The sequence below is a fragment of the Pristiophorus japonicus genome, chromosome 15 (genome assembly GCF_044704955.1).
Source record: "Pristiophorus japonicus isolate sPriJap1 chromosome 15, sPriJap1.hap1, whole genome shotgun sequence".
Lineage (NCBI taxonomy): Eukaryota > Metazoa > Chordata > Chondrichthyes > Pristiophoridae > Pristiophorus > Pristiophorus japonicus.
The window spans coordinates 4548640-4563352 of NC_091991.1; the positions used below are offsets into that span (position 1 = coordinate 4548640).

General features: G+C 48.0%; 1 protein-coding gene across 5 annotated transcripts in view; it reads left to right on the forward strand.

Annotated features, from left to right (window-relative positions):
* kitlga (kit ligand a) overlaps nt 1-14713 on the forward strand; it is a 168601-nt gene that overhangs the window by 143648 nt on the left and 10240 nt on the right. For 3 of the 5 annotated variants that reach the window (XM_070901528.1, XM_070901527.1, XM_070901530.1), the window contains 2 exons: nt 11600-11751; nt 12852-12913. In XM_070901528.1, coding sequence (XP_070757629.1) covers nt 11600-11751; nt 12852-12913 — 214 coding nt within the window. Of the gene's footprint in view, nt 1-11599; nt 11752-12851; nt 13377-14713 lie in introns of those variants that run through there. The other 2 variants (XM_070901531.1, XM_070901529.1) reach the window with 2 other exon arrangements.

The window sequence follows — 14713 nt, forward strand, 5'->3', positions numbered from 1 at the left end:
CCATTCAATAAGATCATGGCTGATCCGATCATGGACTCAGCTCCACTTCCCCACCCGCTCCCCATAACCCCTTATCCCCTTATCCCCTTATCATTCAAGAAACTGTTTATGTCTGTCTGAAATTTACTCAATGTCCCAGCTTCCACAGCTCTCTGAGGCAGCGAATTCCACAGATTTACAACCCTCTGAGAGAAGAAATTTCTCCTCATCTCAGTTTTAAATGGGCGGGCCCTTATTCTAAGATCATGCCCTCTAGTTCTAGTCTCCCCCATCAGTGGAAACATCCTCTCTGCATCCACCTTGTCAAGCCCGCTCATAATCTTATACGTTTCGATAAGATCACCTCTCATTCTGCTGAATTCCAATGAGTAGAGACCCAACCTGCTCAACCTTTCCTCATAAGTCAACCCCCTCATCCCCGGAACAAGCCCAGTGAACCTTCTCTGAACTGCCTCCAAAGCAAGTATATCCTTTCATAAATATGGAAACCAAAACTGCACACAGTATTCCAGGTGTGGCCTCACCAATACCTTATATAGCTGTAGCAAGACTTCCCTGCTTTTATACTCCATCCCTGCTTTTATACTCTATTGGCCTTCCTGATCACTTGCTGTACCTGCATACTATCCTTTTGTGTTTCATGCACAAGTACCCCCAGGTCCCGCTGTACTGCAACACTTTGCAATCTTTCTCCATTTAAATAATAATTTGCTCTTTGATTTTTTCTGCCAAAGTGCATGACCTCACACTTTCCAACATTATACTCCATCTGCCAAATTTTTGCCCACTCACTTAGCCTGTCTATATCCTTTTGCAGATTTTTTGTGTCCTCCTCACACATTGCTTTTCCTCCCATCTTTGTATCGTCAGCAAACTACATTACACTCAGTCCCTTCTTCCAAGTCGTTAATATAGATTGTAAATAGTTGGGGTCCCAGCACTGATCCCTGCGGCACCCCACTAGTTACTGATTGCCAACCCGAGAATGAACCATTTATCCCGACTCTCTGTTCTCTGTTAGTTAGCCAATCCTCTATCCATGCTAATATATTAATCCCACCCCCGGGAACTTTTATCTTGTGCAGTAACCTTTTGTGTGGCTCCTTGTCAAATGCCTTCTGGAAGTCCAAATACACCACATCCACTGGTTCCCCCTTATCCATCCTGTTCGTTACATCATCAAAGAACTCCAGCAAATTTGTCAAACATGATTTCCCTTTCATAAATCCATGCTGACTCTGCCTGACCAAATGTTGCTTTTCCAAATATCCTGCTTCTTTAATAATGGACTCCAACATTTTCCCAACCACAGGTGTTAGGCTAACTGGTCTATAGTTTCCTGCTTTTTGTCATGGCTGTTTGTCATGGTTAAGTTTCATGGCTGATCTGATCTTGGCCTCAGCTCCACTTCCCTGTCCATTTAATAGAGGTGTTGAAAACCATGAAGAGTTTTGATAGTGTAACTATTTCCACTGACAGGAGGGTCGGTAACCAGAGGACATAGATTTAAGTTAATTGGCAAAAGAACCAGAGGGGAAGACGAGGAGACATTTTTTTACACTTGTTGTGATTTGGAACACGCTGCCTGAAAGGGCAATGGAAGCAGATTCAATAATAATTTATAAATGGGTAATTGGATAAATACTCGAAGGGGAAAAGAATTGTAAGGCAACAGGGAAAGAGCAGGGGGAGTGGGACTAATTGAATTGCTCTGCCAAAGAGCTGGCACAGGCCGATGGGTTGAATGGCCTCCTTCTGTGCTGTACAACAACAACAACTTGTATTTATATAGTGCCTTTAATGCAGTGTTATAAGACAAAACAAATAATTTTGACACCGAACCACATAAGAAGAAATTACGGCAGGTGACCAAATTGCTTATCCAAATGTTCCGCTACTGCTTCTTTAATAATGGACTCCAACATTTTCCCAACCACAGATGTTAGGCTAACTGGTCTATAGTTTCCTGCTTTTTGTCATGGCTGTTGATAAAAAAGGTAAGTTTTAAGGAATGTCTTAAAGGAGGAGAGAGAGGTAGAGAGGCGGAGAGGCGGAGAGGTTTAGGGAGGGAGTTCCAGAGCTTGGGGCCCAGGCAACAGAAGGCACGGCCACCGATGGTGGAGCGATTATAATCAGGGATGCTCAGGAGGGCAGAATTAGAGGAGTGCAGAGATCTCGGGGGTTGTGGGGCTGGAGGAGATTACAGAGATAGGGAGGGGCGAGGGCCATGGAGGGATTTGTGGGGCTGTGGAGCTGGAGGAGATTACAGAGATAGGGACTGTATGATTCTTTGTGGAGGAGAAAAGAATCTGTAAAGTTGAAGCGATATAGGGTACGTTTCCAAGATGGCGCTGCTGCCTCACTGCTGTGCAAGTTGCCACACTCTCAGAGAGAGAGAGAGAGACTGCCCCAGGTGCAGATGTAGTGCGCCCTGCTCCCGTGCGTTGGAATCATGGCGAGTGAGCAACATGCAGTCCTTGAGCCTTCCCAGTCTGGTCCGCCATGTCGTGGCAACTCAGTCCTTGTCGTTCCTAGTTGCTGATCTGCCCTGTGGACCACCAACAAATGTTGCCTACAAAAGCAAAATACCGCAGATGCTGGAATCTGGAATAAAAACAGAACATGCTGGAAATCTCAGCGGGTCAGGCAGCGTCTGTGGAGGGAGAAACAGAGTTAACGTTTCAGGTCGATGACCCTTCGTCAGAACTGGAGAGTGTTCAGAAAGAACAGATTCTTAACCAGCACTGAAAAGGGGAGGGGAGGAGAGGAAAGAACAAAAGGGAAGGTCGGTGATAGGGTGGAGGACAGGAGAGATTAGAGAGACGAGAGGGATGATGGGCCACATTGAGATGGTAATAGCAGGAGTTAGAAAAAGATTAGTCGAGATCGGGTGTGAATGGTGGGATAATGACAAGCTGCCATTGGAGACAAAGAGAAAAAAAACATAAGATCGGGGGGGTGGGGGGCAGGGGGAAAGGAGCCAAAAATGGGCAGGGGTTATGTTCTGAAATTGTTGAACTCGATGTTGAGTCCAGACCCTTCGTCAGAACTGGCAATAGTTTAAAATGTAACAGATTCTTAAGGAAGTGGCCACTGAGAGGGGGCAGGGAGGAAAGAACAAAAGGGAAGGTCGGTGCTAGGGTGGAAGGCAGGAGAGATCAGAGAGACATCAGGGATGATGGGCAAAAGGAGATGGTACTGGGACAAGTTAGGAAACAAAAGATGAGTCTAGAGAGGGTGTGAATGGCAGAATGATTACCAGCTGCCGCGGGAAACGGAGAGAAACAAAATAAAAAAAGATGGGGGAGGGGGTGAGTTTTTGTTTAAAAAAAAAAGCAAGGAAAGGGAACAAGGGCCGAGGTTCTGGTCTGAAATTGTTGAACGTGATGTTGGGTCCCGAAGGCTGTAAAGTGCCTAAACGAAAGATGAGGTGCTGTTCCTCGAGCTTGCGTTGGGCTTCATTGGAACAGTGTAAGAGGCCGAGGATGGAGAGGTCAGAGTGGGAGTGGAGCGGGGAATTGAATGAATGTTGCCTCACTGACGGCCAGATCTATTGGTACAGACCCCGCGGCTTACTGTTGGTGGTCAACGAGATTGGACGGTTGTGTCCCAACGTCCTGGGTAACGGAGGACTGAGAACAGCCAGACCCCACCCCTCGCCTGCTATAGGCTGTGCCGCCATATCTCAGCCATGCCCGCGCTTTCCCCCAACAAGGGGAAGGCGCCTCGCGAGTTTGTTTGGCCACAGGGAACAGCTTGGCTTTTGCGGAGGGTGATATTCTCTCCCGAATGTACCCCCACTGCCCCGCCGTGTTTGATGACATCCTTCCGGGAACTGATGGTCTCCAACATCGGAGCGTGGTGCTGGGGGGGGGGGGGGGGTGGAAATCAGCCCCCCCCCCTCTGACATCTACCGTCCGACGAATAAACTCCACATCCGCGACCGACTACCAAACCTAACTTAGTAATATCCCGCTCAAACCCAGGCGCGCGTGTGGAATAGCCCGGGCGGTTAATGTGTTACAAGCGACACCTTTGCAATGGGCTTCAGTGAAAGTGCGACATGGTTAGAGTCACGTGTTCCATATAGACGGTTGCCTGTGATGAGCATGGGCGGTGAAAGCAATGGGGACTGTATCAACAACTTGAGATACCTGCGCAGTTATAGGGCTCCGGAGTTCTGAGACTTCCGCATAGGGCAACTCGGCAACCTACAAAGACAACAACTACCTGCATTTATATAGTGCCTTTAACGCAGTAAAACGTCCCAAGGCGCTTCACAGGAGCGATTATCAGACAAAATTTAACACCGAGCCACACAAAGAAAGAAAAGACTTGCATTTATATAGCATCTTTTACGACCAATGGAGTACGTTTGGAGAGTAGTCACTGAGGGAAACACGGCAGCCATACTGTGCACAGCAAGCTCCCACAAACAGCAATGTGATAATGACCAGATAATCTATTTTTTTGTTATGTTGATTGAGGGATAAATATTGTCCCTAGGATACTGGGGATAACTCCCCTGCTCTTCTTCGATATAGTGCCCTGGGATCTTTTACATCCACCTGAGAGAGCAGACGGGGCCTCGGTTTAACATCTCATCCAAAAGGCGGCACCTCCGACAATGCAGCACTCCCTCAGGATATATTGAGGATATACATAAGGATATATTAGGGCAGAAGTTTGGTCAAAGAGGTAGGTTTTATGGAGCCTCTTAAAGGAGGAAAGAGAGGTAGAGAGGCGGAGAGACTTAGGCAGGGAGTTCAGAGCTTGGGGCCCAGGCAGCTGAAGGCACGGCCACCAATGGTTGAGTGATTAAAATTGGACATGCTCAACAGTCCAGGATTAGAGGAGAGCAGACATCTCGAAGCGTTGTGAGGCTGAAGGAGATTACAGAGAAAGGGAGCGATTTGAAAACAAGGATGAGAATTTTGAAATCAAGGTGTCGCTTAACCGGGAGCCAATGTAGGTCGGCGAGCACAGGGGTGATGGGACTTGGTGCAAGTTAGGACACGGGCTGCCTTGTTTTGGATGACCTCAAGTTTACGGTGGGTAGAACGTGGGAGGCCAGCCAGACAAAAAACCTTGGACACTCCTGCACTAGGCGGACAGGCGGCAGGCGTACCCAGAACTTGCACACAATGATTCCTTCGCAGTCCTAGTGCTGTGGCCACCAGGTCTGTCATAATCTCCCCGACCAGGTGTCAGCTGTGGCTCAGTGGGTCGCACTCTGGCCTCGGAGTCAGGAGGTCGTGGGTCCAATGCCCATTCCAGAGACTTGAGCACATAATCTAGGCTGGCACTCCAGTGCAGTGCTGAGGGAGTGCAGCGTTTCTCCTGGAGTGGGACTTGAACCCACAACCTTCTGACTGAGAGGCGAGAGTGCTGCCCACTGAGTCACGGCTGGCACCAAGGAACCACAGAAGGGAAAATACGATGATAGCATGCTCCAAATTCTATTACCACTGCACTTATCAACTCGAAACTGTCCAACCTATAGCCCTCTTTTAACAATGACATTTCTGCAGCCACCGATCTGCTGAATCACACCCTCACCACCATCTTTGATGCCCTAGTCCCTATTAAAATGATTACTGTCTCCCACGCTGGCCATTCCCCCTTGTACAGCCCTCAACTTTACTCCCACAAGTCAAAAGAGCACAGAGTTGAACGGATGTGGCGGACAACTGGTTTAGCCATTCGCTGTCAGATCTGGCTCGAACACATAAAACATTATCGGTTCCTAATCTTGTCTACACAAACTGCTCACTATTCCAGGATCATTCTGGATTGCAAAATTAACCCCAGGCTGCTGTTCTCTATTTCTTAAACCCCTCTCCCCTTTCTCCACCACACTCACCTCCAACAACAAGTGTGAGGAGCTCATGGACTTCTTTATATCAAAGATTGAGACCATTCGTTCGGTCGCCTCTGAGTGTTCCCTTCCTTCCCCTAGCCCACAGAGCCAAACTTCATCTGAGGCTCCCACCTGCCCTAGCCCTAAACTCATATCGTTCTCTAATTTCTCTTTGATCTCCTCTCTTAATCGCTCCAAACTCATCCTGTCCACGAGACCCACTTCCTGCTCCCTTGACCCTATTCCCACTAAACTGCTGAGCACCCAACTCCCTTGTTAGCCCACATTGTTAACGGTTCTCTGTCCTCGGGTACTGTTCCCCTCTCCTTCAAATCTGCCGTCATCACCCCTCTCCTCAAAAAAACACCCCGTGACCCCACTTTGCTTGCTAGCTAGCCATCTCCAACCTCCCTTTCCTCTCCAAAGTCCTTGGAGGTGTTGTTGCCCATCTTTCACGGAACGCCATTTTTGAATCCCTTCAATCCGGTTCCTGCCCCTGCCACAGCACCGAAACAGCTCTCATCAAAGTCACAAATGACATCCTTTGTGACTGTGACAAATGTAAACTATCCCTCCTCGTCCTTTCTCGACCTGTCCGTAGCCTTTGACACTGTTGACCACTCCCTCCTCCTCCAACGCCTCTCCACCAACGTCCAGCTGGGTGGGGCTGCACTCGCCTGGTTCCATTCTTATCTGTAATCGTAGTCAGAGAATCTCCTGCAACGGCTTCTCTTCCCGTTCCCACATCGTTACCTCTGGTGTCCCCCCAGGATCTATCCTTGGCCCCCTCCTATTTCACATCTACACGTTGCCCCTTGGCGATATCATCCGAAAACACGGAGTTGCTTTCCACATGGACGCTGATGACATCCAGCTCTACCTCGCCACCACTTCTCTCGACCCCTCCACGGTCTCTTAATTGTCAGGTTGCTTGTCCGACATCCAGTGCTGGATGAGCGGAAATTTTCTCCAATTAAATATTGGGAAGACAGAAGCCACTATCTTTGGTCCCCACCACAAACTGCATTCCCTAACCACTGACTCCATCCCCATCCCTAGCCTCAATATGAGGGTGAACAAGACTGTTCGCAAACCAGGTGTCATATTTGACGCTGAATGAGTTTCCAGCCACATATCTGCAGCATAACTAAAACCGCCTTTTTCCACCTCCGTAACATCGCCCGCCTCAGCCCCTTCCTCAGCTCTTCTGCTGCTGAAACCCTCATCCATGCCTTTGTTACCTTCAGAGTTGACTATTCCAACTCACTCCTGGCTGGCTTCTCTCATTCCACACTACGTAAACTTGAAGTCATCGAAAACTCAGCAGCTACTAACCCGCACCAAGTCAAGATCACCCATCACCCCCTGTGCTTTCTGACCTATGTTGGCTCCAAGTTAAACAACGCCTCGATTTCAAAATTCTCATCCTTGCTTACAAATCCTTCCATGGCCCTCGCCCCTCCCTATCTCTGTAATCACCTCCAGCCCCAAAACCGCCCCCCCCCCCCCCCGAGATGTCTGCGCTCCTCTAATTCTGCCCTCCTGAGCATCCCTGATTATAATCGCTCAACCATCGGTGGCCGTGCCTTCTGTTGCCTGGGCCCCAAGCTCTGGAACTCCCTCCTTAAACCTCTCCGCCTCTCTACCTCTCTTTCCTCCTTTAAGACATTCCTTAAAACATATCTCTTTAAACAAGCTTTTGATCATCCGATTTAATTTCTTCTTCTGTGGCTCGGTGTGAAATTTGTCTGTTTGTCTGTAACACTGTTGTGAATGAAGCGTCTTGGGATGTTTCACTACGTTAAAGGCGCTATATAAATAACAATTATTATTCAGGTCACTGACTGTAACTTTTGCTAAAATTCTGCTCAAAGTGTGGAGTCTTTGTGAAGGGGAGTGCAGAGTGAAGATTGGATTGTAGGGGTTCGTGCACGCAAATGACATGTTCTAATCTTCTGGTGAACCAGTGATGCGATTCTCGAAATCTTGTCTTGCCTGAAGGACAGCTTCATACAATTTGAGATAGAAAGTTTCCATTCCATTCTCACTGGTGCACAAACAGAAGGGTTGGGATCAGATCCAGGTTTTATAATGCTCAATGGGGTCAGTGATGTGGATCGGTACCAGAACAGTACGGCACAGGAGGAGGCCATTGGGCCCATCGAGTCTGTGCCGGCTCTCTCGAAGAGCGATCCAGTCAGTCCCACTCCCCCGCTCTTTCCTCAAATCCCGGTAATATTTTCTCCTTCAAGTATTTATGCAATTCCCGTTTGAAAGCTCCTATGAATCTGTATCCACCGCCCTATCAGGCAGTGCATTCCAGATCCTAACCACTCGCTGCGTAATAAAGTTTTCACTCATCAGGCATAGAAACATAGAAACATAGAAAATAGGTGCAGGAGTAGGCCATTCGGCCCTTCGAGCCTGCACCACCATTCAATAAGATCATGGCTGATCATTCACCTCAGTACCCCTTTCCTGCTTTCTCTCCCTACCCCTTGATCCCTTTGGCCGTAAGGGCCATATCTAACTGCCTTTTGAATATATCTAACGAACTGGCATCAATAACTTTCTGTGGTAGGGAATTCCACAGATTAACCACTCTCTGAGTGAAGAAGTTTCTCCTCATCTCAGTCCTAAATGGCTTACCCCTTATTCTTGCACTGTGACCCTTGGTTCTGGACTTCCCCAGCAAAGGGAACATTCTTCCTGCCTCTAACCTGTCCAATCCCGTCAGAATTTTATATGTTTCTATGAGATCCCCTCTCATTCTTCTAAACTCCAGTGGATACAAGCCCAGTTGATCCAGTCTCTCCTCATATGTCAGTCCTGCCATCCCAGGAATCAGTCTGATGAACCTTCGCTGTACTCCCTCAATAGCAAGAACGTCCTTCCTCAGATTAGGAGACCAAAACTGAACACAATATTCCAGGTGAGGCTCACCAAGGCTCTGTACAACTGCAGTAAGACCTTCCTGCTCCTATACTCAAATCCCCTAGCTATGAAGGCCAACATACCATTTGCTTTCTTCACCGCCTGCAATACCTGCATGCCAAACTTTAATGACTGATGTACCACGACACCCAGGTCTCATTGCATTTCCTCTTTTCCTAATCTGTCACCATTCAGATAATATTCTGTCTTCCTGTTTTTGCCATCAAAGTTGATAACCTCACATTTATCCACATTATACTGCATCTGCCATGCATTTTCCTACTCACCTAACTTGTCCAAGTCACCCTGCAGCCTCCTAGCATCCTCCTCACAGCTCACACCACCACCCAGCTTAGTGTCATCTGCAAACTTGGAGATATTACATTCAATTCCTTAATCTAAATCATTGATGTATATTGTAAATAGCTGGGGTCCCAGCACTGAGCCCTGCGGCACCCCACTGGTCACTGCCTGCCATTCTGAAAAGGACCCGTTTATTCCGACTCTCTGCTTCCTGTCTGCCAACCAGTTCTCTATCCACGTCAATACATTACCCCCAATACTATGTGCTTTAATTTTGCGCACCAATCTCTTGTGTGGGACCTTTTGAAAGTCCAAATACACCACATCCACTGGTTCTCCCTTGTCTACTCTATTAGTTACATCCTCAAAAAATTCTAGAAGATTTGTCAAGCATGATTTCGCTTTCATAAATCCATGCTGACTTGGACCGATCCTGTCACTGCTTTTCAAATGCACTGCTATTTCATCTTTAATAATTGATTCCAACATTTTCCCACCACCGATGTCAGGCTAACCGGTCTATAATTACCTGTTTTCTCTCTCCCTCCTTTTTTAAAAAGTGGTGTTACATTAGTTACCCTCCAGTCCATAGGAACTGATCCAGAGTCGATAGACTGTTGGAAAATGATCACCAATGCATCCACTATTTCCAGGGCCACTTCCTTAAGTAGTCTGGGATGCAGACTATCAGGCCCCGGGGATTTATCGGACTTCAATCCCATCAATTTCCCGCCGAATAAGGATTTCCTTTAGGCAGGCGGTAATGGAGTGGATCGGCCTCACCGACTGGGGGCAGACGGATTGCCCCCGGGCACGCGCCGATCCCCACAGGAAATTGTCCCACGGGAGCTGATCCATCGCCGCTCACAGTCCCCGACAGCTTCTCCCGGCGGGAAGCTTTGTGTGGCCGGGCAGCGAATCCGCCCTTAAAGGGGAGGGCGCCTCCATTTTATTTTAATTGTCGAGCCGACAATGGCGGCCATGGGTTCGGCCAGGCTACAGCTGCCAGCCCCGTCACCCCCCTCTTGGGGGCCAGGCCGCTGGCCCGGCCGAAACCCTCCCTGCTGGCCCAGTGGGTCTAACTAAACCCCATACAGAGTTAGCAGCGGCCCTCCCCTTTAACTGAAGGGGAGGGGCGTGGTGACACGTCAGCGCAGCGCCGATGACCCGCTTCAAGGGCACTTCCGCCCTCAACATCGCCCCGACCAGAAATGCAGAACAAAGAGCTGAATATCACTATTATCTGAATGGTGACAGATTAGGAAAAGGGAAGGTGCAACGAGACCTGGGTGTCATGGTACATCAGTCATTGAAGGTTGGCATGCAGGTACAGCAGGCGGTAAAGAAAGCAAATGGCATGTTGGCCTTCATAGCGAGGGGATTTGAATACAGGGGCAGGGAGGTGTTGCTACAGTTGTACAGGGCCTTGGTGAGGCCACACCTGGAGTATTGTGTACAGTTTTGGTCTCCTAACTTGAGGAAGGACATTCTTGCTATTGAGGGAGTGCAGCGAAGGTTCACCAGACTGATTCCCGGGATGGCGGGACTGACCTATCAAGAAAGATTGGATCAATTGGGCTTATATTCACTGGAGTTCAGAAGAATGAGAGGGGACCTCATAGAAACGTTTAAAATTCTGACGGGTTTAGACAGGTTAGATGCAGAAAGAATGTTCCCAATGTTGGGGAAGTCCAGAACCAGGGGTCACAGTCTGAGGATAAGGGGTAAGCCATTTAGGACCGAGATGAGGAGAAACTTCTTCACCCAGAGAGTGGTGAACCTGTGGAATTCTCTACCACAGAAAGTAGTTGAGGCCAATTCACTAAATATATTCAAAAGGGAGTTAGATGAAGTCCTTACTACTCGGGGGATCAAGGGTTATGGCGAGAAAGCAGGAAGGGGGTACTGAAATTTCATGTTCAGCCATGAACTCATTGAATGGCGGTGCAGGCTAGAAGGGCTGAATGGCCTGCTCCTGCACCTATTTTCTATGTTTCTATGTTTCTAAGATCCGCCCCACGGTTGGGGCACAGAAACAGCTCCAAGATCGGTAAGTGCGCTTACTTTTAGCTTCTAGCCTCCCCTTAAATGCATCGATGCTATTCGCCTCAACACCCCGCTCCCTGTGGCAGCGAGTTCCACATTCTCACCGCTCTCTGGGTAAAGAGTTTTCTCCTGAATTCCCGGTTGGGTTTATTAGTGACTATCTTGTATTGATAGCCGCAAGTTCCGGTCTTGCCTCACAAGTGGAAACACCTTTTCTATATCTACCCAATCAAAACCCTTTCCTAATCTTAAATACTTTGACCAGCTCACCCCTTAGTCCTCCCTTTTCTAGAGAATCAAACCCAGCCTGTTCAATCCGTCCTGATAGATTTAACCTCTCCGATATTGCTGCGTTTAACACGGCCTTAGACGTTCCACTTCTCAGTCAATGTCGCGCGGAAGTGTTTTATTCAGAACTTTCATGGCAGATTAACAAAGAAAAATTGTTTCTCTCAGCAGAACAGCCAAGTCCGGAAACAAATGAACCCAATAGTGTGACAGGACATTGTGCTGAGTGTGTCACATCGGTGGAGTATTTACCTGCGATTGGAATCACCATCGTTTGCACTCTGACTATCACTGTGATTCTCACATGCCTGGTACAAAAGGTATGTTTGCGGGGTGCCGCAGGGATCAGTGCTGGGGCCTCAACTATTTACAATCTGTATTAATGACTTGGATCAAGGGACCGAGTGTAATGTAGCCAAGTTTGCTGATGAAACAAAACTGGGTGGGAAAACAAATTGTGAGGAGGACACAAACAATCTGCAAAAGGATATAGACAGGCTAAGTGAGTGGGTAAAATTTTGGCAGATGGAGTATAATGTGGGGAAGTGTGAGGTTATCCACTTTGGCAGAAATAATAGAAAAGCAAATTATAATTTAAATGGAGAAAAATTGCAAAGTGCTGCAGTACAGAGGGATCTTGTGCATGGAACACAAAAAGTGAATATGCAGGTTCATCAAGTAATCAGGAAGGCAAATGGAATGTTGGCCTTTATTGCAAGGGGGATAGAGTATAAAAGCAGGGAAATCCTGCTACAACTGTACAGGGTATTGGTGAGGCCACATCTGGAGTATTGCGTACAGTTTTGGTCTACGTATTTAAGGAAGGATATACTTGCATTGGAGGTTGTTCAGAGAAGGTTCACTAGGTTGATTCCGGAGATGAGGGGGTTGACTTATGAAGATAGGTTGAGCAGGTTGGGCCTATACACATTGGAGTTCAGAAGAATGAGAGGTGATCTTATTGAAACATAAGATAATGAGGGGGCTCGACAAGGTGGATGCAGTGAGGATATTTCCACTCATAGGGGAAACTAAAACTAGGGGACATAGTCTCAGAATAAGGGGCCGCCCATTTAAAACGGAGATGAGGAGGAATTTTTTCTCTCAGAGGGTCCTGAATCTGTGGAATTCTCTGCCCCAGAGAGCTGTGGAGGCTGGGTCATTGAATATATTTAAGGCGAGATAGACAGATTTTTGAGCGATAAGGGAGTAAAGGGTTATGGGGAGTGGCGGGGAAGTGGAGCTGAGTCCATGATCAGATCAGCCATGATCGTATTGAATGGTGGAGCAGGCCCAAGGGGCCAAATGGCCTACTCCTGCTCCTATTTCTTATGTTCTTATGAAAGCGATGTATAATTGTTCATTGTTGAAAATTCAATTTGCCTGCAGTCTATTAAACCATAGACACCTGTCTCCACAGATCTGGCGAAGAAACAGAAGGAATACAAGTTACCAGACAGATGTAGAGCAGGAACTGAGAAGGTTTGACATCAATTTTGGCTGAACCAGACTGTTTGCAACCTAGGCGTCATATTTGACCCTGAAATGAGCTTCCGGCCACACATCCACGGGATAACTAAACCGCCTATTTCCACTGCCGTGACATCGCCGCATCCATCCCGACCTCAGCTCACCTGCTGCTGAAACCCTCATTCATGCCTTTGTTACCTCCAGACTTGATTATTCCAAAACAGTCCTGGCTGGCCTCCCACATTCTACCTGACATAAACTTAAGGTGATCCAAAACTCAGCTGCCTGTGTCCTAATTCGCACCGTCCCGTTCACCCATCATCCCTGTTCTCGCGGACCTACATTGGTTCTGTCATGTATCTCACATTACTGTATATAACTATATCTTACCATGCTATACATGACTGTAACTGGATATGACCTGTAACAATAAGCATACCTTACCACCAGGGGTGCACTTGCAGGAGACACTCCATACCTGTCCCACTGTGGTATATAAAGAGAGGTCTCAGGCAAGTGCAGCACTGGAGAGCTGGAATTAAAGGTGCAGGTCCTGAGTGACCTTTACTTCAGCATGTGTCTCATGTAAGTCAGTACATTAGAGTCAGGACTTAACAGTGGCGACGAGTTACGGGATCACAGAATCCACAGAATGGCTACCAACGGCTCAGATGAGAAATGCTGGAGACAATTGGGATGACTTTATAGAAAGGCTCCAGCAAAGCTTTGTGACCAAAGACTGGCTGGGCGACGATAAGGCAGACAAGAGAAGAGCCCATCTCTTGACCAGCTGTGGCTCGAAAACAAACGCTTTAATGAAAGACCTGCTGGCACCCGAGAAACCAGCAAGCAAATCGTTTGAGGAGTTGAGCATACTGGTGAGAGACCACCTGAAGCCAGCGAGCAGCCTACACATGGCCAGACACAGGTTCTACAACTACAGACGCTGTGTGGGCCAGAGCATACCCGACTTCGTGGCAGAACTTCGGAGGCTGGCTAGTTCATGTGAGTTCCCCGATGAACTAAGGAGAGAAGTACTGAGAGACTTTTTTATTGAAGGAATAGGCGCACGCAGGCATATTCCGAAAGCTTATAGAGACTAAGAACCTGACTCTAGAGGCAGCAGCACTGGTCACACAGACGTTCTTGGCAGGCGAAGAAGAAACGAGGCTGATCTATACTTTGGGTACGACAACCAACGAGGCATCGGAACAAGGGGTTCACATTGTGAAACAAACCGCTATCCCCACACACAGACAAAGGCAGGAGAGCAGGCCTTCAACAGCAGACAGTGGCGCCAGAAGCCATCAAAATCAAGGGCCACATGAACAGCCAATCACAACTCATCAACCCACAATGCGAACAATCAGCAACAGATTGAGAGAAGCTCAAGGGAGATCAGCCAGACACAGCTCATCCTTCGGAAACAATGGAAATGATCTGTGTTGGAGATGTGGGGGAAGGCACTCAACCAGGGTGTGTCGATTTCAGCGTGCCGTTTGCAGAAACTGCAACTACACAAGGCATCTGGCTTGCATGTGCAGAAAAAGAGCAGCTCGGATGGTATACGAATCGGAAGGGTCAGAAAGCGGACCAGTAGACGGTTGGAACAGTGCACGGGACGCCGGGGTACAGCGGGTTAACACGGTCAATGTCCACTGTTCTTACACCAAGACGCCTCCAATTATGATGAGGGTTCTACTCAACGGGATACCCGTCAACATGGAACTGGACATGGGGGGCCAGTCAATCCCTCATGAGCGTTCAGCAATTTGAACAGCTGTGGCCACACAAAAGCAACAGACCAAAACT